The sequence below is a fragment of the Neurospora hispaniola genome (assembly GCF_033458365.1).
Source record: "Neurospora hispaniola strain FGSC 10403 chromosome Unknown B0T23scaffold_2, whole genome shotgun sequence".
In the NCBI taxonomy this organism is placed as follows: Eukaryota; Fungi; Ascomycota; class Sordariomycetes; order Sordariales; family Sordariaceae; genus Neurospora; species Neurospora hispaniola.
In genome coordinates, this window is record NW_026944407.1 from 913,014 (window position 1) to 938,442 (window position 25,429).

Consider the following 25,429-nt stretch of genomic DNA (forward strand, 5'->3'; position numbering starts at 1 on the left):
CATGACTCGGAGCAACACATGGTAGATATTGCACTGGTTTATCATCACATATCCTGACAGTCCTCTATATCTTTCTCTCTATATCGGTGTAAGATAATGGTATATAAAAACCAAAACATGCAACTGCAAAGGGGTATTTTAGACCGTGAACCACAAAAATGCCAGCAACATCCAGACCAGTTCGGTGTCTACCCATGATCCCCTTGAAAACCCATGATCCGAGCCACATTAGATACAATCCTGTCCCATTTTGCCGCCCCCCCCCCCCCCCCCCCCTTGAATGACATAAATTCTAACAGTCAACGCTTGCTTTCAATGCACCATCATTTTTCGACACTCAAAACAACCCAAGAAAAAAAAGAACAAAACAAACGTCTAAAGAAGAAGGAAAAATGAAAGAAAAAGCATACTCCGCTCATCCGCTCCATAAATCATGCCGATGACAAGCCTTCCTTCTGAGGATCAACCATGTCATAAGGAGGAAGCGACGCCCCCGGCGTCGACCTCGAGTTCGTCGTCGCCGATCCATCGGAAGTGTTGCCGCCCTGAATGTTCTCTTGACTCTGGGACGTAGGCGTGGGTGTAGCAAGATGCTCCATGCCCTTGATAGAAGACTTGGTAGCGGTAAACTCCGCCCTAGCCTCCACATTGGCGATGGCGCTCTGCAACGCACTCGTCAAGTCGACGTGAAACAGCGGCCTGTTAATGCCGTGCACGGCCACGGTGCGGCCACCACCATTACCGCCGAACCGCGAGCGAGCGGCGGCAGCAGCAGCGGGTATCCTTTCGGAGCCCGAGGCCGTGGCCTTGAGGTTGCCTGCGGCTTCGGCGTCATCGGTGTTGAAGCCGGATTCGATATCCATCGACGAGCCACGTTGGTGTTGTTGAGCAGCACGTCCGCGAGAGGACAAGGTAGGGCCGAATTCCTTCTCGTTGACCTCCTGCTCTGCTGTGGCAGCAGCGCTCTGCTCGCCCCCTATCTCGGCCACGCTGAAGATGGACTTCCACCTGCGGATCTGGCCGTCCGGCAAAGTTGAGGGGTATCCAAAGCCGGCGGAGACAAGGGCGCGCTTGGTCCAGCGGTTGCTGATGCAAGCGACGTGCCAGTCGACGACGTCCGGGCTCGCGTACCGGTCGAGCTGGTTGCGCACGTCTATGAGCTGTTGGACCGAGGTGATGTCGATGTTGTTGACGGAGCTGAAGTCGAGGATGATGGCCTTGAGGGTGGGGAGGTGCAAGTCGACGCCGACTTCGTTGGAGTCGATACCGGCGCGCGTGGCGGCCTTGAGCTTGCGTTTGGAGGGGCCGGGGTCGTTCCAGGGGCGGTCGCCGGGCCGGTCAAAGTGCGAGAGCGTGGTGCGGCGCGTGTTCTTGTGGATGTACCGGACCATGTACTCGAGTGTGTGGCTGGCGTTGGGGTAGTTGAAGCCTTCGGAGAAGCGGTAGATGAAGATGCCTGGGTAAGGGTTGTCCAGTTCAATTTCCGGGTTGGAGCCGTCCGCGTGCGTGAGGGGGAGGAAGATGTTGCGGTAGGGAGCATCTGATGAGCTACTGCCGGCGAAGGTGCCGTAACCTCCATCCACGGGCTTCCTGGGATCGTCGCCGATGACGTGGTCGCCAAGAACGGAGTGAACCTTGACGCGGCCGAGGAAGCGGCCCTGGGCCTTAAGAATGCGGAAGAGAAGCACGGCGAACGACAGGCAGACTGTGCAGTAGATACCATTCTCTATGGTGGAGAAGATGGTGACAAAAACACCGACGAAGAAGATGATAACTTCGAGGGGCGAGACGAGCCAGAACTGGTAGACGGTGTTGGGGGGTGTGATCAAATCGCCGACAGCATGGATAATGACCGCAGCTAGAGCTGCGTTCGGGATGTAGTAGAACACGGCAGGTAACGCGTAAATAGCCAGCAACACTACGATGGCAGTGATGACGCCGGCAAAGGGCGTACGCACGCCCGCCTTAGACTTGACGGCGGTACGACTGAACGAGCCTGTTGCAGCATAGGCACCAAGGAAGGGGCCCAGCATGTTCGTGACACCAATGGCCACCATTTCCTGGGACGGGTCGATAGTGTAGTTGTTGATACGGCCGAACGACTTTGCAATGGCGATGTGCTCGATCAACAAGACAATGACAGTGGCAGGAAGAGAACCAGCGAGCTTGCTTGCGAGTGTCTTGTCGAGCACAGGAACAGCAGCATTCTTGAAACCTGTTGAATGTAGTCAGTACTGGTGCATTGATGGAAAATATGTGAGTGGGAAATACCTCTGGGAACGTCAAAGAGAATCTTGAACTTCGAAGTTCCTCTAGGAAGGTCCTTGTTGGCCAACCAACTGATCATGGTGTACAAGAGAATTACAAACACGGTTCTCAATGTCGAAAGGAAGAAGGCGACCCGCTGGTGTTGCGGCCAACGCTTGGCAATATAGTTGCAAAGCGACCGGATACCATAAAGCATGAACAGTGCTGTCAAGCCCATTGCAGCATCCAGCTTGGTACGAGGCAAGCCTTGCAAGGTGTGGATAAAGACCAGGTACGCCGGATCTCTGGTTGAGAAGCCCTTGATGCCCATCAAGGTCGGGAGCTGTCCGACGGCAATGTTGAGGGCCGAGCCGGTCATGAATGCGGAAAGAGAAGTAAGCGAGATAATATCGACAATCCAACCGCACCGAATCAGGCCAATGAAGAGCACAACAGCGCCGGCGAGGATAGACAGAGCAGAAGCGATAGCATGGCCCGGAACGTTGGGAAGCTCGGCCATGACGTTGGCAACGATATCGCCGGTCAGTGAGGAAAGGACAGCGACGGGACCAATCGTAATATCTTTCGAAGTAGCAAAGAACCAGTAGATCAAGACGCCCATGAATGACGAGTATAGACCAAACTGGGGTTCAAGGTTGGCAAGCTGAGCATAGGCCATGCCCTGTGGAATGACAATGGCACCGATAGTAATACCTGGGCAAGGAGTAAGCTATACTGAATTTGAAAAGCACATGGACAAGAGATGTGTGATCTTACCGGCTACAAGGTCGCCTAGGAGCCATTGTAGGTTATAGTGACCAATCCAAGATGTGAAGGGGAAGAGGGAAAGAGCGTAGTCCCCCAACTGCCGTCCAGAAGGGACAATTTCCCTCAGGAACTCGACTGTATGAGGTGGTTCTTCCACGAAGGTACTGGTTGTATGGTTGGATACGATGGACTCGCCCCGAGTAACCTCATCGTATGGGTCTTTGTCTTGGAGTTTGATGCCAAGTGCTTTAGCTGTGAAGCGCCCGGCCTTCCCCCAAGCCGTAGACATGTTGACGGCTTGGTCCTTCTAATAGAACGATGGGGATGATTGTTGACAAGAGGATGATGCCTGAAGCCGTCAGACTGATTCGAGATATAGTCCGTGCTGGTATCGGCTGTATCAAGGTGATCCTAGCTTGCCAAATATGTGTTGCATGGACCAAGGTTGGAGTGGAGGTTGTTCTCAAAGATGCTTGATCCGGAAAGATATCCAATGGGAAAATAACGTCGTTTATGTGTGTCGTAAAATGTAAAAGTCTATAGTTGCGCTGGAGACTCGTTGAGAGAGGAAGTGCAACTAGTCGAAGTCGAGAAGTCTAGGACGATGTTGAAGATCGCTCTATACGGTATGCCCAAAGGCTGGATATGGCAACAAAGGGCCAGATGAGATGATGTAGACCGCCGCCGTTAAACAAGATATGATTCGAATAGTGTAAGGGAAAGCAAAAACAGGAACATGGAAAATTATAAAAGGGCAAGTAAAGCTACACTAGGAAAAAGCCGACACGGGCGGCATTGCGGCGTCACCCAAGGAACCGGGGTGTGGGGGGCCGGGGTGAGGCAGGGAGGAAAGTGCCCGGAATCTGTTTACTAACGCTCACATCTGCAGAAGAGGCAGAAAGTGCAGGGAAGCGGAGTTCAGGAGGCGTAGAAAGGTGGGCACTCCCATGATGACGTGATCGGCCTTTGCCCTTTCAACTCTAGTATCGAAAATGTTATACACGCTTTGCTCGCGGTTCCGCTGCCGATTTCCACTCCAGCCACTGTACCAGTGGTTGTAACTGGCATGCCAACCTCAGGAGAGACCGGTCTTCTGTTTGCCAAGTCTCCGCGGTCGGTATTCGGGAGAAGGGAGACGCCGGTAGTTGAGACATCAAGATGATTGAAAGTGGTCATCTTAACTCTCACCGCGCTAGGTTTGCGGGGAGGATTCTGCTTATGGGAGCTCCCGCTCTCCCGCACATGGGACGGTCTGCTTGGAGATTTTAACATAATGTTCATCGACCTATATCTCTCTCCCATGGAGATAACAGTGCCTCATCACACCAGTGCTTGCTTTGGCATACCAAACGGTTGATAATCATACGTGGATATAGAACGTCTTCCCACCAATAGGGCATGCGATAGGATGGAAGCTTTGCGTGCAGTTGGGCTTCCGCACGTGTATATATGTGCCCCGGTCACCGGATGTCATGGTCACACAGCGGGATGATGTAAAAGACGACGGGAAGAGACACTTGCACTGCACCCCACGGAAGCCATCAGCAACAACCATGCAAGATGTAACCTTCCAGAAGTGCCAGAATGGGTGAAGACATGGAGATGTGCGATGGTGGAAATGGTGATGGATCATGGGAGTTTGTCGGAGCTAGGGGTGTTCTGGATGTCAAGAGTACACTGTGTGGAAGCCTCGAAAGGAGGGGCCGCCTGCAAGAGGCGAAGACGCAACTTTGACCATCGATGGTGCAATTGCAGCCGCAAAGCTTGTCGATCGAGTGTGAGCTTCCCGTTGGACGTCTCTGTGCCGGTGACAAGTGCCTAGCTCCCGATCGTCCACATCCAACGCAACCCCAAGACTTGCTTACAAAAGCATCAGAGGGGATTTTTCTTTCTCCTTTCTTTTTCTTCAAAATGTGTCGCAACCAAAATCGACAACCATCACAAACACTATTTTAATAAACCTTGAATTGTCAAGCTTGGTATTCAGCTCTGTGTGCTTCTGGTGATCAACTGGTCGGAAGTTCTTCACAGCGCAAGTCTTTGTAGGTATGGATACTCGAGGTACGATTGCCACTCGGCTGGTTCCGCCCTTGGGAAAAACAACGGCCGCCCTGAACCTTCACCCAGCTCCATCACAAAGCCTATTGCGTTGGGAGATGGTTCATTCACAAAGAGGATAAATTTTATCATGTGAGAGATATAGGAAGACCTCTTTTCTAGTGTAGAGCAACGGTCAAGGTGTATTGTTGGTACACTTGTACTGAATCATATTGTGCGGTGACTTGTACGGCCAGACCTCACTCCATGAGGGCTTCGTACTTGGCAGCAACGCACAGTGAGCTGGATTGGGCCAGAAATCGAGGGAAGCCCAGGGCTCTCGGCTTAAAATTCCGAGCAGAGTTAATCCGCAGCCTCATTCACATCCGCCGCCTGTCAAGATGACGTTATCGGATCAAGAACGGTCCGCTGTGTGCTGACCAATAGCATGTTAGCACCCGTCCGGTTCAGGAAGTCGAGCTCGATAAGCCGATAAGGTGGCGACTTGTCAACGTAAGGAACGCTGCACGCGGAATGTCAGTCGGAAGCAAACTTAGGGGCATTTGCAGGGTTAGGGCTATTACCTGCGCATCCCGGCATTGGACGAAAACGAAGCTCCGAAGCCAGCCCTCGCGATTGGCACGGTTCAAGATGGCCTGGGGCAAGACGGAACTTCGAGACAGGACCAATGAAATGATATACAGGTGAGAGCCTCAACAACTGATGCCTCAAAGATAAACATCCACCCCTGCTGTGACAAGAAGGACAGGAGGTGAAGTGCCTGATCTGCTGTCGTCCGAGGTGGGCCATCGTTCCTGTAAGCCCGAACAAATAACGAACCCCCACCGGTCAACACAATGTACTATGCTATATTCATGCTACCTATGTAGTGTAGTGTATATCACCAACGAACTACGCTACGCATGTACCTAGTGTACACTACAACAGCCCCATTTCAGCAACATCGATGTATCTAATTATAAACCATGGCCTTGCCCTCCGCGGATCTTACCCCACCCCGTCTTGGCCTACTTGTAGTGTAGTGTACTATAGTTGCTATAAACCGTTGCGGGCATGATGGCCTAGGTATCATATTTTCCTATACCGACTATAAGGCGCAGACATTATCGGTTCCTCATATAGTCATTTTGAAGAGCTCTCGTAGTCCCAGACTTCACCCAGCGTCCCAATTTCAAGTATTGGGTTGGTGACACCACATCGGCGAACCACCCGCAGTTCAGCTGGGAAATACTCCAGGCATACGTCGGGTACCTTGCGTGGAACGTGCTTCGTGCGTAACTCGCCCATCTGAGGTGCCAGTTCCAGGTCGCCAATAAGGAGGTACGCTTCCCACATCAACTTGTCAACGCTGCGAACTGCAACACCCAACCACTCCAACCTCTCTGGCACGCCCAACAGCAATCTTGGAACAGACCTTGCCCGGCCAAGGTAGGAACGAGGCGCAACCAGGCACGGCGAAAATCAAACAGCGTCCGCACTCCCCTCTTCACATCTTCCACGCTACATCCCAACTTTATTTGCCGGGCAATAAGCTTCAGCACCATACCAGAGTGTCTTGCCACACGATCTGCGACTTGACACCATGAACTTATCGACAAAGAACACCAGCTCGGGCAGCGCTAGAGGTAGAGATCCAGGCACAAACGCGATGCCGTTGTTGTCGACGGCGCCAGGCAATCCAGTGACAGGGCCTCCACAACAACCCGCCCCCTCGGCAACGACGATGTGTGCGTTCCACCCGCTTCCACACCTTCCACCCCCATCCCCTGCTGCTGGCAATGAAACTGCGACTTTGTCGGTTGGTAGTACCCTCAATGGCCAGAGGTCGCTCAGGAGATTGCAATCGGCTCACAGCCTCGGCGCAAAGGCCTTGCCTCAGCCGTCCCTAATTTCCCAGCAGAGGTTACAGTTACAACAGCAGCAGCAACAGCACCAGGAACCGCAACACCAGGGGCAACCGCAATCCCAACCGCGTCGTCAACCGCAGCAGCAGCCCCAACATCAACATTGCCTACTCCCAGGCCTGCCTTCGCCTCATACTAGACATGCAAGTTTCAACTATCGATCGACACCACAAAGAGGTCGCGCCAACAGTGACGCCCCGCCTGTGCCGATTCCATTAGGCCATCAATACAGCACCATGGCAGCCGCAAATAGGCGCGCCATGCGCGGCACAAGCTCGTCCACTGCCAGCACTATGTCCCTCGAAAAGTTGTTGCGCGAAGGCCCCCCGAACGGCGATGTTGATACGGCGCTCGAAAGCACACGACTCAAGATCCTCGATCAGGGCGTCAAATCCGATAGCGACGGCATGGTAAGAGACACATACTCGCCTTCATCAAGGCGCTTTGGCTTGCGCGCGCAACCGCTAACAAGCAATCCCAAACAGTCCTCCCTTCGCATATACGTATGGCTGATCTTGCTTGACGCCCCAATCATCGAAACCGACACCTACCTTTCCCTCATTCATCGCGGCGCATCCCCTGCCTACTCGAAAATCCGCAATGATACTTTCCGTACACTTACGACCGATCCTCTCTTTCGACGCCGCGTTAGCGAGGCCAGTCTAATTCGATTACTTAACGCCGTCGCCTGGAGGTTACACGATGTCCGCGGGGACCGAACCCGAGACCATAGCATTGTCAGTCTTTCGCGACGCTCGGCGCCATCAGAACCCGGAAGTCGTCCGGGAACTAGTGGTCACGACAGCATCACTGGCTCGCCGGCATCGAAAAGTCGAGCGCGTGCCTTGACCTTGACCACTGAAGGCTCCGAGGCCAGTGGTGTCGCCTCTGAACCGGGTACCTATGTACAAGGAATGAACGTGCTGGCCGCGCCTTTCCTGTATGCTGCACGTAGCGAAGCCGAAGCCTTCGTCGCCTTCCATCAGCTTCTTACGCAAGAGTTACCCGGCTACATTCGCGGCGCAATGGACGGAGTGCACAAAGGGCTGGCGTTGGTTGACAAGGTGTTATCGATCGTGGATCCAAAACTCAGTCTCTACCTGATGTCCAAGAACCTCTCCGCCGAGATCTATGCATTCCCCTCCGTACTGACGTTGTGCGCATGCACGCCACCTCTGCCCGAGGTCCTACGCTTGTGGGACTTCCTCTTCGCATACGGTCCGCATCTTAACATTTTGTGCATCGTTGCGCAGCTGATCATGATACGCACAAAGATCATGGAATCGCCTAGGTATGACATCCTTCCAATCGATAACTCGTTTCTGAAGTGGACTTTCAAATGCTGACATGCTGGTCTTTGCCCAGTCCTAACAAACTCCTCCGATCTTTCCCTGCCCTTCAGGCTGATTTGATCAAGCGGACCACTTTGACCGTGATACGAATGATACCCGACGATGTCTACGCTGAAATCGTGGTTCATGCCAAGTGATGGAACTTCCAGAAATTCATATGCATGCAGCATCTTCGCTAAAAGACTTTCAGAGAGCGAAAATGGACGTGAAGTGTCGAGCGGCACCAAGCGTGGTAAACCTGCACTCGAACTTGACTCGCACAAACAACAAATCGTGTCGTGATGCTCTTTACGACTACAGTCTACCTGGCGAAGATCGGATGAAGCGGCCATGCCTCTCCGCTGTCCGGGTTTCGTGCCTTTTACTTGCGGGTTGCTGAGTGCTGGCATAAGCAGTAAATGCCGCGCCGAGTATATCATGTGGGCGCGTCTAGCGTGGGCTTGCGAAACTTTCTTTGTGAAACAAGATCAAAGAGCTCGCAGCGCCTGCCTTCTCTCAGACTCGAGAAGTAAGTTCAGTTAAGGGATGATAGAGGACTGATTGGAGATCCGAAAGGGCGAACTCCATCCGCGGAGATACAGCAAAAGGGACGGATAATTGGCATTCCCCTCAATTCTGCAGCAGGCATTTTGAAGTCGCGGTCCTCTCAAGCTTGACCTTGCTAATACAACTTGGAATCGCTTGGTTTGATCCACCTATCACTCCGACAGACTGGCGGCCTGGGAACAGGTGTTCTGCATACAAGGTGTAGTGTGGGGTGTGGATATATCATCTCTTGACTGCCCAAGCCATCGGAGTTCCCGCTCGCGGGGGTGATGGCCGCTCATATAGCGTCAAACGTCAACACGAGGCGGGCCAATGCAGAATACGCTCGTCGCGGTTTCCAGAGGATGACATAGTCCTCAGAAACAATGGAGATAGCAAAATGATGTTGATGTGGCGGATTCCCAGGTCAAAAGGGATAAGGGAGCTGGAAAGAAAGTAAGGGAAAGAGGTATAGATCCTCAGGCCTTTACTAGCAATTGGCTCAAAGCGAACGTAGGATAGCGAGATGACTCCAGATAGAACGTTGGTACAGCAAATCTCAACAGAAAACCCTCAATAGAACCGGTCTACATGCCGGATTGATCGTCTACTGGCATTAACACCTTCATCACAGTTCTTTCGTTGTGCCACGGGCTTCATATATACACCAAAACTCGTATAAACATCTAAATTAAACCATGTATCGCTGCGCCTTAAATGCTGTTGTTATGCACCAGTTGCCGTATTATTCTTCAGTTCCCGTTTTATCGCTTTGCCCTCGCTTCCTTTGATGTACGTCGGTGCTTTTCAGCACCAAAATTACTTTCAAGACACAATCACTATCGTCAATAGCGCTACTCCGTACTCTATGCGACTTCCTTCATCTGCTGATTTTCCGCTTCCTGGCCTCAAAGATATTCTTCATCTCCGCATCCAGGCCGGGCAAGATGTTGCCGTTCTGCCACCGTCACGGCGAATTCCAGGGAACTGGTCGACTGTTCAAGGTTGACTGAGCCATGGCGGGATGACGGCTAGGCTAGGCCGCCAAGGCGGCCTCACCGACCTTTGAATAGATGACGAGATGGGAGAAACCTAGTATCAAGATAGTCATGTTCTTGGAGTGTTGGCGAATGCGCCTATCATCCCCCGTCCTTTGTTTTCACTCGCTGTCTCTGTATGATTCGGAGCGAAACGTTTGTTGTGGCGATAGACTTCATTGACGTAGCGATATGTGACTGGAAATATGCCCGCTCTCGTTCCAAAAACGGCAAGAACCTGAATTCTAATAGTACCCCAATGAAACTTATGGGGCCTTTCTCTCCTCCGTCATCCGACCTAATACATAGGGCAAGCATCCTGGGCGCGCCTGAAGGCATTTGAAAAGAACTCTTGCATGGCATTGTAGTGGAACAGGATGCCGCCGAGAACAGCAATGTGCCAGAGGTTGTGGCTGCCGCCAACATAATCGAACATGCCGGGGCACCACCTCTCAGGGACCTTGCTGGCGTAGACAAGAGCACCGAGGAAGTAGACGAAGAGCGACTCGAGTATAGGCGAGTAGTGCTCCCACACCGACATGCCACCGCGGGTGAGCCAGATCTGGAAGATGGGTAGGAAACCGCTGGCGGAAAGACCGATGTAGAAAGCGACTCTCACCCAGGCCATATCCTGCCCGTTAAAGCGAGGGTGCCACGGGAGGATGACACCGCCGACACCAAGGAAAGCTGTCGCGATCATGTAGACCCACCGGCTAACGGGCTCGCAGTAGAAGGCCGTGTATTCGGTGGTGATGATGGAAGCAGCGATGAGAAGCGAGATGCCGGTGTAGTCGACGCAGGCGAACATGGAGATCAGGTTGACATCGGCGACGGAGTTCATGGTATGCCAGATGACGCTGCAGGCCAGGCATTGGCAAGCCGCGAAAAAGAAGATGGCGGCGATGGCGATGTCGGTCGTGGTGCTCTGCGAAAAGTTGATGCTGGTGGGGTAGAAGTAGAAAGCAACAGCCAGGACGAGAATGAGACCTATGGCATGGGACCAGATGTTGATCAGCTCGTTAGAGAAAGTGAAAGCTGACCTGATGCAGGCCAGCTTGTTTTCGGAAAACCGGTAGCCTTTTTGAATATGGGGATTAATCCTCCACGGGATTGGGAGCTCCTCGTAGCTGATCAAGCCCTTCTCCCTCGCCTGATTAATGGCACGCTGAATATGGTCTTCGAGGTTCTCGGCAGCACGCATGGCCCTCTCAATACCCTCCTCCATAACTCTCTTGCCCTCGCCCATGAGACTCTCGGCAGCATTGGCCAGTCCCTTTTCACGAAGCTTGGCGGCCTGGGTCTCCAAGTCTTCCAGCATCCCGTCCAGCAGATCGATGCCGACCTTGGCCTTTTCGTTCAGCGATCCGGCGGCGGCCATGGCTTCGTGATAGCTCGTCTCTAGGGTCTCGACCAGAACATGGAGACGTCTGCGTCCGGCACCCATCACTTCCTCCGAAACGTGAGAACATCTTGTTCGTACGGCCTGCAGCGTAGACAGGGCCACCTCGATCGACGAGTCGAGAGTCAGTTCTCCATAGTTCTCCCAGTACTCCAGCCGGCTCTCTAGCTCGACGAGGAAGGCATCCATCTTGAGCAGCAAGGCCTCTTCGCCATCCACGATACTGTTGACAAACGACTTCCGCCGGGCATTGAGCTGGGATTTCCGGCGATTCCGGAGGGCCGGTCTTTCGGGGGCATTGGCCGCGCCCGAGGCCCGAGCCTCGGTGTTGTCATCATGGGCGGCGAAGGAAAAGGGGGAAGCACACTCCATGGTTGTGCGGTTGTTCGGTTGTTCGGTCGGTTACTCGAGGTTTGGCAAGAGGCGAGTGCCGTGTGCGGACTGGTCGTTACCCGAAACGCTGTGTGATCCAGGCCTGTAATTCGAACAGTCGTGGCGTCAACCGGTGAGCTTGTTATCATGTGCAGCACGAAGGATGTCAAGACACGGTATCGGAAGCGGAAGCTGGGGGTGGTGACACAGAGGAGTCGGCGAAGTTCAAAGTCTGCCACAGAGGTGGGAAGGATGTCGGGACGGGAGGGGCTCTGAGTTCCGACAGAAGCGTACTAGCCGTACCGATTGACCACTGGCTTCGCGCGCTTCAGGGGATTTCGATTTGCTCGGAGGAAACAAGACAGCGAATTCCAGAAGGCAAAAATTTGCGTGGGTCCGCACTGCAATCTGGTTGGTAAATCGGTTTGACTTGCAGGTATCTCGACGCACGACGCTTCTTTGCAAATACCGTCTGGTGATAGTTGACAGCGCAACTTCTGAATGATTTTATAGACAACAGCGCAGAAGATTTCGAGAACAAGACTTTAGAAAGGAGACCAGGGTGGAGATCAAGACGGGAAAGCGGGAAGAAACCACGGACACAGGAGACACCGAATGGAAAGGGTCAAGAGAAATAGCTCGGACTCCCAAAAGTTCCAGGGAAGTGGAAGGCTTCCACTTTTTCCCTCGCCGTCTCATCCTATTAGTCGCCCGCAGAGCGCGCCGAGCGTGCCCAGCCGCCGGCCTCTTTTCGTTGCTGGGTGTGCTGTTTTGATGGGCTCCTGTAGTAATGGCCACAACTTCTCCCACCTTCCCTTCGTTCTTCTTTACTTTTTTCCGTCTTCCTTTTGCAGGCTAAAGTCTCTCTCGCAGGCAGGTCGAAATGGGCCATGATGGGTGAGAGGCAATGGAGAAACCGGGCATTTTGGTAAACTGCCATTCATGGGCAGTTGCATCTCATTGAGCGGCGATCATCGCGGTGCATTTGGCGGTCGTCAGGAGGAACCATTCAGTTCCATTTGTTCTCTTCCTGAAAGGGGAACGCCTAGAACCGCCTAAACCGCACATGGTTCTAGCGCAAGCAGGGAAAACCTGTAAAGATTCCTGGCCAATGATGTCGCGGTAATACGGCCCTACCGCGCTCAGACCCCCACCTCTGCTGCGCTGTTTCGAGCCTGTGACGCTGATCCAAGGCGCACTAACGAACGACGGGAAGTGTCCGCCAAGCCTAGGTGTCTTTTGTTCGTGCCTGCCTCTACTGCCCAGGGCGAAAATCGATCGACCAAAGATGGCTTCATCCAGAAACCACAAGCGACATCATCTTCCCCGCGAAATCAGAAGGATTGACGGTGGCTAATCAACCAAACTGCGACCTCACAACCTCTGCCCGTTAAACCACTCTGGGTAATTGCATTCACCCTCTCTCGAATATTGTCGTCAGTCGAAACTGGGCTGTTTTAAATCAATCTTGGCTTACACATTTCCACGACAGTTGGACCTGCTGAGTCGTGTTCTTATCGAGATTCGTGCCATTCACAGCTTTAGCAACTTCAACGTTGCCGTCGCAACCGACCGACAACAACGACGATACTGACGATTACCATGGCCGCCGACGGATCCATCACCGATCCCCTGCTCGTTACGGTTCTTGACACGTCGAGAGCCGCGCGCGAGCAAGCCGTGGTTCTCATTGATCGCATCCAAGAAGCTCTTGATGCTGCAGGCAACGGGCCTCTACCTTTGGAAGCCCAGGCGGAAATCTCAAAGCAACAGAAACTGCTCAACACCAATATCGCCCAGCTCCGCGGTCTACACCGGTCTGCTCATTTCAAGGCGCGTGAGACAAAAGGTCAAACAGCAGAGGTACGCCATGAGGTCGACGTGCTCCATCTTCAACTACAAAATCTCTACTACGAACAAAGGCATCTGGAGGGAGAAATTGCAGCTTGCGAGTCCTTTGAGTTAGTACCCTCTAAACATTGTTGGTTATCGTTCTGCGCAACAGTGATTCGCTAACAAAAACTCCTTTCAGGCATACCTATCAAAAGCTTCCTCTGATTCCTGTCGAGGAGTTCCTAGCTCTACATCCCGAGCATGCTGATGACGATGAAAACGACCTCATGGTGGCGCGCATCAATCATGAGAGAACCGAGCGAGAAGCACTTGAGCAGCAAAGGGTCGAGTTGCAGAAGCGCAAACAGAAACTGATTGCCGACAACAAAAAGCGACGCGACGATCTGGCTAATCTGGATAAGGATTTGGAGAAATTCATCGATGTGGGTAGCTCAAATCTGGTCCCGTTCTGTAGATTTGTGACGTGAAAGCTTGACTAACGCAAGTCTAGGCCGCGAAACCCATCCAAAAGCTCTTCGAGAAGGTTGTGTGAGGCGGCAATCCATCATGCATCGCACCTCAGTGCTGTGCACGAGTTACATGGCTGTTTCAATCAGCATCTCCTTGCCATTTGCAGGATATGCGTGACACATCGAGGTCTATACCCGCAAAGACGCCTTCAAAGCAGCTAAAACTCGCTAAATACCGCCACACAAGACGATGGCCATCGAGTATCGCATGAGATGCAAGCTCGAGTGTTTAACGCCAGATCCGCATTGCCACAAGGTTGCCAGCCTTACTATGGTTTGTTCCTCGCCCACCGGTTTCGAGGGAGAAACATGGCTGGGTTGTTTGTTGGGACCGGGCACGCCTCGAGTCTAAGATATGACCAGGCCTGATGTTACCATGGAGATTGCCCGCTCGGTAGGCCCTTCTATCAATGTCGAAGAAGGATGTCTTCTGAAAGGTTACGTCGACATTGAAATCGTGCCTACACAGAATGATGAAGCTCATACTTGTCAATCCTGTCGTCAGGGAAAATATGGAGTAAAGCCACGACGGTCATCACACCGGTGCTCGCTAGCCTTACGAGCTACGTGGATTAAGGGAGGAATGGACAATAAGCGCGCCCATTATTATAAGCACGCCGGTGCAGGTATCGTTAAAGTTCCAACTGCAAGGATATGGTTGGATACAGTAGAACACAACATCTGGGTGATGTCTGCACCGTAAGCTGGGTTCCAGCCTGGTACGCGGAATTAAGCGGAAGAGGACAGGAATTGGACTGAACTTTCCCTATGAACATTTCGGTTTACAACATGACGCTTGACCCATAAGAGAGATTTGTTCTCGAAGTCCTCATTGAATTTCATCCCCTCTCATCTTCCAGGGCTGTGATCTCTACCAGTACCTGCATATATGGTTTGACAACCGTTTTACGCGGTATAACATGGTTTCTGCAAGCTCGCGATTTCTCCGCGGCAGAGATTACTACACCTTGGGACATGTGTGGTAGCCCAGACCATCATTGTGTGCCAAGTACCTGGTTCAGTGAAGTTCTGAAGGCGCAGAGGATTGACCCGAAACCAACCGCGGTTTCCCCCGACTAGGCGGACTGTTAAGTTGACCATGATTTACTATGCACTTTCCTCGCTCATCAAGTCGTTTTGTTGGGTTTTCTTTGGTCATTTTGCCCGTTGTGTTCGATCAGACCATCGTCAAGTCTCAAAGCCTGTGATTGAAGAGCAGCAGCCCACGTGCGTCCAAAAGCCTATTGCCAAGCAGGAGCAAACAGTACAGATGTAACCTGTCCGATTCTGTGGTTACAGCGTTGCGTACCTGCATTCTCGACCGACTACCATAGCACAGTGGCAGTTGATCTCATGACTCGGAGAATGCACAATGGTATTATAATGCGTTAGACCATTATGAGTATGTAATCACATCTGGTGAACATCTGGATCCTGTGTTTTCTTCCTCTATTGCAATCCATCTAGATCGCCAACAGCGAAATCAGATCACCACCCAAGGTCTAGATATGCTAACAAAAGAGACCTTCAATTGAGGACTCTTCGGCCACGTCCTCGGTACAATAAGTGCTTCAGCCCGAGCAACAACCTGCGAGGCAATGTATGGAGACTTCAACCGTTTCCAAGGCCCTACATACAACACATGTGAGGGAGTCATGTACTGTGTAGATGTAGTGCCTGACACAGTTGGGTACAAACCGACATGGCCTGGGCCTGGCAGAGAAAGGGACCCAGAGCATCACGGATCGCATTGTGGTCTTCAACCAAATACGAGTGACTTTACAATTTAACCCTGGTTTGCTTGTTGGTTTGATACAAGAAACGCCTATTTCCACTCTCGTACTACTAGGATGGAAGGGTATTTCACTTTTGAGCGGACGGGTGCCGTCGGGGACTGCTGTCTTATATCTTTTTGGGGTTTGAAGGCCTTGCTTGAAGATGAAGAGAGGCATAAGAAGGCTTTTGTGGCGTTTTTAACCCTGGCTAGTGTGAGAGTTCCAGATTTCCCCTGTTCAACCCATGGCTGAAGAACCAAACTAACAAACCAACCAGTATCGAATTGTTGTACCGTGGCCTCAATCCCACCAGCCACAGAAGCCCTTGACGGATCTGCCCCAGGACCACAGGGAAAGACGGTCTACAGTACACAGGTACTGTGTAACATGTATGGTAAAGGCCGTGTCAATTGGCTCGCACAATTGGCCAAGCATTAAAAAAAACGATGTTCAAGCGGCAAGACATTGGACATGGGGACTCCCGACCGAGAGATACCCAATCCTTACGTATCCATATCTGGTTTTCACGCATCCGAACCGAACTGAACCGACGGACGGCATACCGCTTCTCTCTTTATATTTTTTACTCAATGTGGTTTCACTTACATCACGATGCTAGATACCACTAAAATCTCACTCATCCCTTTGACGATGCAGATGTAACTTCACATCCACACTTGCTGTGGCCAATCAATCATTTCAGATTCATGCAGAGTACTGCTTGGCGCCGCGGCATGATGCTACCTCTGCAGTGGCTCAAGAGCTCGAATGAAGCCGGACAAACGACTGTGCGTGATTCCAAAGGGCCTGCCTGTGTGGATCCAAGGTCAAAGTCACCTCTACCACAGTACCTACACTACAGTAGTGGTTAAGGTTGCAGTTAGGGTTGGTTTTTTTTTTTTTGGGGGGGGGGGGGGGGGCAGGAGGCTGGCGAGAGGCTCCCGCGTGTGAAATGAGAGCTCGACGCCTTCTTGAACTCGGGTCTCGTTGTCGTACGTTAGCTGCTTACCTACCTAGGTAGTTAAAGATGATATAATTCTCCATTACTGTGTAGTACGCTAATGAATTCCTGCGGTCGCGAAGTTGGCGCGAACTTAATAGTGTATAAGCTTCAGTTAAGGTCTTGGCTGAGCTTGGCTCTCAGCTCGTATGGCCCCACACAGGTGTACATACACTTGAGCCCTGGAAAGTTCGTTAGCTCGGTACATACAGGGGTCTTCGACAGGGAAGGCGACAGGGTATGGAACCAATGGTTCTACGAGTCTGAGCCGGTATAAAGCGGGTTTGTGTGTGTGCTTGAATCCCTTCTGTTAGCCGATTCTCACCTTGACATCAAGCAATTTCAGCCAATCAGCGCTCGTAGATAGACTTGTCCCGCCTTTCAATTCCCCCCCCTTGAGAGAATGTGGGGCAAGAACCACGCTAACAAACTTTCCAGGGCTATAATGTACAGCACTTTATCCGGGTGGGCTCGAATTGCATTGTTAGCGTTCGCAACTAGTCTTGACGAGCTCCTTACCTTAGCTGGCGAGCTAGGGCGCTGAATACCTGCTGCGTATCTACCTATGTAGTGGGGACGCTAAAAACTTTTGCACTGACCGTTAGGTAAACGGATAGAGGTAACGGAGATGCTCTGTCGGAAAGGAAACGGACGCTCTACACAGAAATACTACTACCTCTAGTATGTGAGAGGCTTGAGCTTTCTAACTTCGTATACAGTACGCCTCTGCTGGGATATAGCGTAGCTGGTTGGCGTTGTTTCCTCGGAGTGCCAAAGTTGAATCTTGGCTCAAGAAACAGCCAGTCTGTTGTCAGTCTCTTGCCTACTGCATAGTAGTTGTCAAGCTACGGTACTGAGATGGAAGAACTACATCCCAGCAGAAGTCACGGTGTAAATCAATTGTGTGGAGCCCACACAAACTTTTCACAGTAGAGGCGGCCAAAACCCAAAGCTTGCATTTTAGGCATCACTCTGGCACAGCAACCATCACCAAGTCCTCACCAAAGGACACAGTTAAAAATACGACAGTGAGAGCTCAAAACCACCATTTTTCAGAACGCTGAGCTCTCGTTCGCATCACATCATGCACCCGGAACTAGCCCTATCACCAAACCCTAACCGCTAACCCTCAAACTACTATGTAACCTTGGGACAAGCCCGCCAAAAAAATCGCACAGTTGATTTGTCCAGACAATTGATTTGCCCATCTCTTATCTGCAAATGCAACATCTTGTCAGTTGGATTGTCTCATTGTCCTGGCACGATCTACCTACTGCGTGAGAAGCATCTCCGTTATGGGTGAGATTTTGCGGTCTCGGAGCTGAGTCTACTTCTTACACTCTGCACCGTGCAAGTCCCGTCGAGTGGAGTTCGTCGCTGCTTCTTGGGTGAAGGTTTCTCCCTCCCGCCCTTGGCGAAGCTTGTTTTTCCTGGGGGAAAGCTTGATTTGTCTGATTCAAAGTGTACCTGTAGGTACTTGGCGCCCTGCAACGTCCACATGAATTACAGCGCGACAATTTCTGGCTCTGACGAATCCACTTCTTGCAAGTTCATGTAGTTACAAGATTCATTTGAAATGATCCAGTTACAAGATTGGTTAAGCAAGATCACATTGAGCGAAGAAAGTGGAAGCAGTGCCAGAGTGCTACATATTGTAGAAGATCTAGACTGCCAAGGCTTTCCATACGCAGGGACCAAAAAGGGGGTTACTTAGTAGGGGTTGGGTGACGGCCTTTCAGCCCCCCCTCTTTAGCAAAAGAAACCGAATGTGGAAGGATCAACACCTAGGGTCAATGAGATCTCAAGGGTCCATGAGCAGAAAACATCAGGATGCTTGCAGGCTAGTAACCGTCAAGATAATTTCCCACTCATACCGCGCAGAACGCATAGGGACATGTGAAACAAGAACATCAAACACAACCGACATTCTCATCACCTGAAGAGATCTCATACCAACACAAAGCCCGGTCAAGTCTGACCATCCAAAGTATCCACAGTATTGAACAGAGGCGCAGTCGGGTGGTTGCTGTGGGCTAGGAGTCAGTAGACGTGTTGGGATAAACCAACCATTGTGATCAATTCGGCGTTGGATGCAACGGTCGATTAAATGACTCAGTATGCTGGATCAATATCCTTTGGTCCGGTCTTGCGAGGTGACGGAAAGATCCCTTCTGAATGTGTCCTTCAAAGAGCGACCAAATTTGACGAAATTTCAGGGGGAGGTCCTAGCTTCGAAATGAGGTTTCTGAAACTGGGGGTGAAGGCTCCATCCAAGCCATCGCTTAACCCCCATGTCTACCTACCTACTTAGCGCCGTCAGCTTGCAGTGTATCAAGTGCGCACCGCGAGACATTTATTAACAGAGGTATCCGGTCGTCTGATCTTTCCTGTACATCGCAAGAGCGGTACAAATTCCTCACCGTCGAAATGGTTCACCGTTACGAGTCAGATTGGGCCAGGTACAACGAACCGTTCAGTCGGCCGCCGCTACCACACTTCCACCCAACCACCTTCGGCGCCGTTGCAGCCAGCAGCACAACCAACTGCACCGCCTCCCGAACCGCCACTCCCTTTCTTCTCCCCGAGGGTCTTCCCAGTCGTTAGACGTCGATTATCCTTGAAGTTCCCCATCATTCCCACAGCTTCCTATTCCCGTGCTCCTTCCACGTGTACCTTTTGACCGGGCACCAATCCCCGTTGAATGATTTGGAACGTGTCCGAGGAAGTTCCTCTCAAGTCCCGCTATGTCCAGGCAGAACCGTTGTGTCCTGAGCCACAAATGAGCCGTGGTTCGTTATCGGCGGTGAGGTACCGTATACACTAGAATCTCAGCCTCAGGGACAGCGACAGAGCACTCGGGCACTTGCCCAAGGAATTTTACCAAATCAAAAGAAGGGACGACAGAGGCCAAGAGATCCCAGCGTGGTGTGGTCCGATTCAAGTGGAAGTCTCCCAAGAAGGATTCGACGAGGGGCAGACCGGCAATGCTCCCTTCCAGTCGTGTCCGTACGTAACGTAGAAGAAATACATGATGATACTCGTGCAAAGTAAAATTCTAGGGTTAGTCCTGTTGCAAGGGTCGCGCTTGTTTGAACATCTGCCATTTCAAAACCACTTTCCGGACCATCCACGTTTGCCTGTTGCCGCGGCTGATCCTGACTGGATCTTTGGGCTTTCCTTCGACCTTTTCCCTTTGTCTTGCTCGCCGGCCACCACAAAGGCACAACCTTCAGTCCTGGTTCGACTGCACCACTTCATTTTCTTACGACACTTATTGTTCCTTTTCTTTACCTGGAAACATTTGTCGCCTCTTCTCATATCCAGATGTTCCTCATTACGTGGTGTTCCCGGCGCGCCGGCGGCCTGGCTATGGCCGGTACGATATGGTTAACATACTGGGTTATCTCTGGAGAACGCGGGCATCAACTACATGGCTACAAACAAAATGAATCAATCGACAGTCTTGCCTCTAATGCGCCTACCAACAACCTCCTCGGCCCCAGTAACCGGGTCCGCGTGTTCGCCTACTACTGTCTTTTCATCCACTTGCTCGTCGCCATATTCCCACTTCGTTCGAACTGGGCCCTTTTCACTATCACGAAGAGCCTTCAGAAGATGGCGCACATTGCGACCGCCAGCAGAGACCTTGATTTGGCCCATCAGCGCCGCGGTTCTTCGACCTCATTATCCAGCGCCGAAACTCTGACCTCCTCCAGGGAGTTGACCTCAAGCTCGTGCAGCGAAGCTGGAGAATCCGACATCGAGCTCAGCGTTGACTCCGAAATGACGCCCAACATGATCATCCATGCCATCGTCATCCCCAATTATAAAGAAGAAAACGACACGCTAAGGGAAACACTCGAGGTTTTGGCATCGCACCCTCAAGCACGAGCCACCTACGATGTGAGTTTCCCATCTCAGATCCGTACCTAACTCAAGTCTCTCCCGGCGATGGCATAATTCCCTGGGGCTCCGTTAGTAGGGCTTTAAGGAGCGAAGCGAAAAGAGTGAAGTTATGGACTCTGACTGACGGCTCTTTACCAGGTCTACCTAGCCATGGAACAGCGGGAAAGCGATGTGGAGAACAAAGCCATGTTGCTCGTAAACGAGTTTATGAGACGATTTCGGTCCATCAGCTTTACCGTGCATCCGTCAAGCATCCCGGGAGAATTGGCTGGAAAAGGGAGCAACCTTGCGTGGGCCGCGAGACAGCTCAGCCAGAGATATACACCTGCTCAACGGAAAGATGTGATTGTGACTGGAATCGATGGTAAGTGCCGCGGCGTCGCGATTGGAGGGTGGCTTCCCGCTCCTAAATCCCACGCCTTCCGCTCTTGGCTCCTTGCAAGCTTGAATGCGCATCATGATTCGCTAACCAGCCACGCCTACAATGCAGCCGACAGCCATCTCTTGGCCAATTATTTCACGCTAGTCACTACAATGCACGTGGCACATCCCCGAACGGCGACGACCACCTTGTATTCCGCGCCGATTATCTTCGACCGTAATGCTCACAACGTGCCTGCTATAGTCCGGGTTGCGGACATCATGTGGTCCGCCGCCGGTATGTCGGGATTACATGAAGGGTCGTATGTTGCGCCCCCTACATCAGTGTACTCTCTGCCACTCGAATTGGTCGACAGGGTTGGGGGTTGGGATTGCGATTCAGAGGCCATTGGAGAGGACCTTCACATGTATTTGAAGTGCTTCTTCGCTCTCAACGGAAACCTTACCGTCCGAACGGTCTTGAGCCCCGTCAGCCAGACCAACGTTACCGGCGGCGGGCGCGACAAGGGTCTCAGAGGAATCGGCATGGACATGAGGGCCCGGTATAAACAAGCGCTACGTCACATGTGGGGCGCTTTGGATACGGGCTACGCATTGAGGAAGATGGCTGAGGTTTGGAGGGAAAGGAAGCATACATCGCGCGCATTCCGCCCGCTTCATACTTCTCCGTGAGTACTATCTGCATCCATTTTTGTACGTGGAAAGGATACGCTAACATAAGTCCAATCTAATTAGAGACGGCTCCGATGGCTACATCCCCCAAGCCCAACTCGATATATCCAACCGTACTGGCTTCTTCTCGGATATCGTCACCGATACGTTAGAAGGGCCAGACTACACCCGTATCTTTGTGTTGTTTCATCGACTATTCGAAGCCCATTTCTTGCCGGTGCAGATGACTATCCTGGTGATCGGCTCTACGCTGTACCTGTGGCTGGTAGACGGGGCGGCTGATGCGCCTGGCATAGGATGGATATTTGGTGTTTGCAACGTCCTACGCACTCTGGGATTCATAGAGGTTGGCCTATACCTCTTCCTCTACGAAAAGTTCCACAAGATTTGCGTCGAAACTCGCGAGAAGGAGATGAGCGACGCCGGCCTCACCAAAGGCATGCATTTCTCGCACCGAGCGCCCAAGAAGAACTGGATCGATTATTTCATGGTCCCACTAGTTGCAACGGCATACGGCTCCCTTCCTTGCGCTCAAGCTCTGATCTGGCACTTTTGGACGTTGGACCTGGTCTATACCGTGAGCAAAAAGGTGACCCGACAGAGAGGAAAATCAGTCTCATCAACACCAGAAAAGAAGGTTGAGACAATGGTATGACGAGGAGGGAAAATTTGTGGTGTCGTTCAATTCATCGGGGGTTTTCCTCTTCATCTCTTCCGATTCCTAGCGTTGTCGCCTGACAGCCCTATGGATGACGAAGCAGCAAGTCATACTCTTACTTTATCTACTTAATGACTGCTTGAGCCTCAGATCAGCTGCCTCTGTTCAGTGCGTTCAACAATTACGCCATGATGCTTTTTCTTATACACTTTTCCGGTGGCAAATTTCTGCTCCAAGGGGTTACGGGGCGGCTTAATGTACATAGAGGTCACGTTGCGGTTTTGCTCTGCATGGCTGGGAGCTGAAGTTCGCATCTAGATTCGAAAGTCGGGTTTCGGTATCGATCTGGTGAGGTAATTGGGAAACGAAGCGACTTACCTTGAGGCAAGCTAAATGATAATGTTAATATTACTCTTCCGGATTTGGTCTCTTGCCCAAAAGGAGGGAACATGAGGAGTACGGAAGGTCATCATCAGGCGTGAGAATCGAATTGGACCTTGCACTGAACAAAAGGGGGACCTTGACCTCAGTCACCACGATGCGGCTGGAAGCTTGGAAAAATTTGCAAGTTGACAAGGGCTCATCTATTATGAGTAGCTTACACTCAAAACTGCATCTATACTCAGCATTGAGAACCACTTCTGGAACAGACAGCATCTGGTACTTCTCCCATGGTTCAAAATCGAAACATTGGTTCATCGCTTAGAGAAGACAGTCAGACAGTCGAGCCCGCGAATGTCATGAATGATGTGCATACTCGCACCAACATAGGACATGTAGTGCTAACAGGAGGAAGAGACCGGATCAAGTCGGGGCAGCGAATTGTACAACCATGACACATTCGCATTGCATACCTGTTTGAGCCGTAACTGGGGACAAGGTACACAGACTCCAGAAATGAACAAGTTTCATCCTGTTCCAGCATAAGAATTTTCATATTCAAGCTTACTAGACCCCATTGAATCTCAATTCTGGGCGCGCTCGGAGGTTGCAAAACCGGCCATCCAGTGGCTGATACGACTCTTTGCGTCGCTAAGACCTTGGGCTGGTTGATGGAGCTGTATTGACCATCAGTGTGTTCAACTGTGTAATAATTTCGAATGGCTCTCAATGCCGCATTGGTTCGGAGGGGGGTAATCGTGAAGAAGATGGTTACGATCGCGGGTAGTATCGATGCTTGATCAGAGACACAGCAGTGACCGAAAGAACACCAGAAGCATAGATCCGCTATATCACACACGACACAGCCCGTGTAATGTCCAGCTGTGATAATCACAATATAGAGAACTCACCTTCAACACAACCACAACTCGACCAGTCTCTTCGGGCCAATACAGCGCTACCTCCCTAAAGCGTCCTAGCCAAGATGAACAACAACCCTTCAGCCGCAAGCGACTGTAAGTGGTGCGCATAGGCGTCTTCACCCCCTAGAACGCCCAACTGTTCGACACAGCATGTATCGACATCTTTGCCTCCATGAGCGGAGAGTACTTCGAAATGGTAAGGGAGGGGATGGTACCCCTGCCTATTTCCATGTTGGCGCCTAGTGTGGAGATCTTCTATTACATAGTTTCGTGCGATACTCAATGGTTCCAGTTGATGATCCGCGGTCAACAAACCTACCGCTAGAGGAAGTGATAATGATAGCTGACTGCCCCCCCCCCCCCCCCCCCCCCCCCCAAAAAAAAAGAAAAAAACATCAGCAGAGTCCAACTATTTATCACCCAATCCCTCTGATAGCCTCCATAAACATCCTCTTTGAAGTGGCACCAGGAAAGCTTGACATCGTCTTGATTCCGGGACCGGAATCCTTAGCTTGACCTCCAAGAGGACCCAGCCGCTTTGTGGTGGCTGGCAGGGCATGCGAACAACACCAGTAATAACCAGACGAAAATGACAGACATCCTAAGCGTCTACTCGGCCATCTAGAGTGTACCTCTGCGGTGCGGCCGGGATCCTCAAAAGCAAGAAAGCCTGTGGACCGCGAGGGTTGCAAGAAGATCTGCGGACGAGATTCGAGGACCAGGACGTTATTCGGGTGGCGGAGAAGTTGAGGTGGGTGGGGGATGGGAATCTTTGGCTCCATTAGTGGTTTGTTTTCATCCTTTCCTGACTAGCCCCAGATGACTGGGCTGACATTCGATGAATCCTATAGAAGGCGTAACCAACGGCAATGATCTCGTTGCGGCTTACGCGAGGCAGAGCCGTCACTTCCCGGGCCCAGTGGCTAAGTCGGGATTGAAGCTCGTTAAGGTGGATGAGAGGCCGCAGAGACATGAAGATCGAGACAAGCTCTAGAGACTATTGCGTTGATGATGGGATGACTGTGGCATGCTGGGTTATCAAGGTGTGCCTGAAGGTTCAGCCAGAGTTTTACCTAATCTTGCTTTTGATCCCTTAGAAATGCTTTCGTCGGTGAATCCTCTCACTCAGGTGGAGGGAACCGTGAGCCGGGGGGACCGATGTGATGTGGGATGGCAACGCCGGGAGACTCCAGACATGTACCTGTGGTGCATGGTGTTCATTCTCATACCTCGCACCTGATGCACTTTGCTCTGGCACCAATCAATCCTGCAGATGGCAAAAGATCGCAGTCCCGCGGCGACCACCTTCAAACCTCGAGTTGGTGATGACGAGTTGCAGTTTGAACATCCCGTCGTCGCAAGGTTCCCATGCCAGCTCTAGGCACATCAAGCGTCCGCGCACGACCTACGTTAGCGCGGAGCTTGTCGAACTTTTCCCCGCTTTTGTTAGCCGACCGACCTGCATTGACCGACATACCCTTGCTAGCTTGGCCTGGGGAGCGGGAGAGTGGCAGTGATCCGATAAGGAAGTCTTATCGCTACAGTAACAGACGGTACAGACAGTGGGGTGCCGAAATTTTTCTGGATTCCAAGTGCAGTTCGCCTGAACTTTTCCTGTCGACCGCCCTCGTCCTCGATCGCATTCTCTGCCTTTCCCAAGTCAAACTGGTCGCATCCATCTTCCGACTTTTTCTACCCAGCCCATTCA

The 25,429-nt window shown here is 51.8% G+C and overlaps 7 protein-coding genes across 7 annotated transcripts; 5 read left to right on the forward strand and 2 right to left on the reverse strand.

The window, feature by feature from the left end:
- Positions 1 to 413: 413 nt before the first annotated feature.
- On the reverse strand, positions 414 to 3,618 carry B0T23DRAFT_67224 (sulfate transporter family-domain-containing protein). Its single transcript, XM_062841623.1, has 3 exons — positions 3,025 to 3,618; positions 2,272 to 2,961; positions 414 to 2,215 (listed from the first exon to the last, which is right to left on the reverse strand). Exons 1-3 carry the CDS (start codon positions 3,302 to 3,304, stop codon positions 432 to 434), a joined length of 2,754 nt encoding a protein of 917 aa, XP_062695108.1. The 5' UTR covers positions 3,305 to 3,618; the 3' UTR covers positions 414 to 431.
- A 2,914-nt stretch (positions 3,619 to 6,532) lies between these two features.
- On the forward strand, positions 6,533 to 8,563 carry B0T23DRAFT_67241 (rab-GTPase-TBC domain-containing protein). Its single transcript, XM_062841624.1, has 3 exons — positions 6,533 to 7,387; positions 7,463 to 8,268; positions 8,343 to 8,563. Exons 1-3 carry the CDS (start codon positions 6,656 to 6,658, stop codon positions 8,464 to 8,466), a joined length of 1,662 nt encoding a protein of 553 aa, XP_062695109.1. The 5' UTR covers positions 6,533 to 6,655; the 3' UTR covers positions 8,467 to 8,563.
- A 1,463-nt stretch (positions 8,564 to 10,026) lies between these two features.
- On the reverse strand, positions 10,027 to 11,970 carry B0T23DRAFT_67244 (HlyIII-domain-containing protein). Its single transcript, XM_062841625.1, has one exon. It carries the CDS (start codon positions 11,660 to 11,662, stop codon positions 10,190 to 10,192), a length of 1,473 nt encoding a protein of 490 aa, XP_062695110.1. The 5' UTR covers positions 11,663 to 11,970; the 3' UTR covers positions 10,027 to 10,189.
- A 1,294-nt stretch (positions 11,971 to 13,264) lies between these two features.
- Positions 13,265 to 14,048, forward strand: B0T23DRAFT_311132 (Fms-interacting protein-domain-containing protein; the record flags this gene model as incomplete). Its single annotated transcript, XM_062834625.1, has 3 exons — positions 13,265 to 13,623; positions 13,695 to 13,938; positions 14,007 to 14,048. 3 exons carry the CDS (start codon positions 13,265 to 13,267, stop codon positions 14,046 to 14,048), a joined length of 645 nt encoding a protein of 214 aa, XP_062695111.1.
- Positions 14,049 to 14,182: 134 nt separating this feature from the next.
- Positions 14,183 to 14,796, forward strand: B0T23DRAFT_67304 (uncharacterized protein). Its single transcript, XM_062841626.1, has one exon. It carries the CDS (start codon positions 14,381 to 14,383, stop codon positions 14,726 to 14,728), a length of 348 nt encoding a protein of 115 aa, XP_062695112.1. The 5' UTR covers positions 14,183 to 14,380; the 3' UTR covers positions 14,729 to 14,796.
- Positions 14,797 to 19,847: 5,051 nt separating this feature from the next.
- On the forward strand, positions 19,848 to 22,620 carry B0T23DRAFT_67361 (glycosyl transferase family group 2-domain-containing protein). The gene is made up of 4 exons (XM_062841627.1): positions 19,848 to 20,703; positions 20,845 to 21,070; positions 21,197 to 21,755; positions 21,823 to 22,620. Exons 1-4 carry the CDS (start codon positions 20,125 to 20,127, stop codon positions 22,412 to 22,414), a joined length of 1,956 nt encoding a protein of 651 aa, XP_062695113.1. The 5' UTR covers positions 19,848 to 20,124; the 3' UTR covers positions 22,415 to 22,620.
- Positions 22,621 to 23,671: 1,051 nt separating this feature from the next.
- On the forward strand, positions 23,672 to 25,067 carry B0T23DRAFT_410391 (uncharacterized protein). Its single transcript, XM_062839402.1, has 6 exons — positions 23,672 to 23,814; positions 23,871 to 24,026; positions 24,182 to 24,204; positions 24,248 to 24,293; positions 24,349 to 24,505; positions 24,622 to 25,067. The coding sequence occupies exons 1-6, from the start codon at positions 23,784 to 23,786 to the stop codon at positions 24,713 to 24,715; spliced, it is 507 nt and encodes a 168-aa protein (XP_062695114.1). The 5' UTR covers positions 23,672 to 23,783; the 3' UTR covers positions 24,716 to 25,067.
- The last annotated feature ends 362 nt before the right edge of the window (positions 25,068 to 25,429 follow it).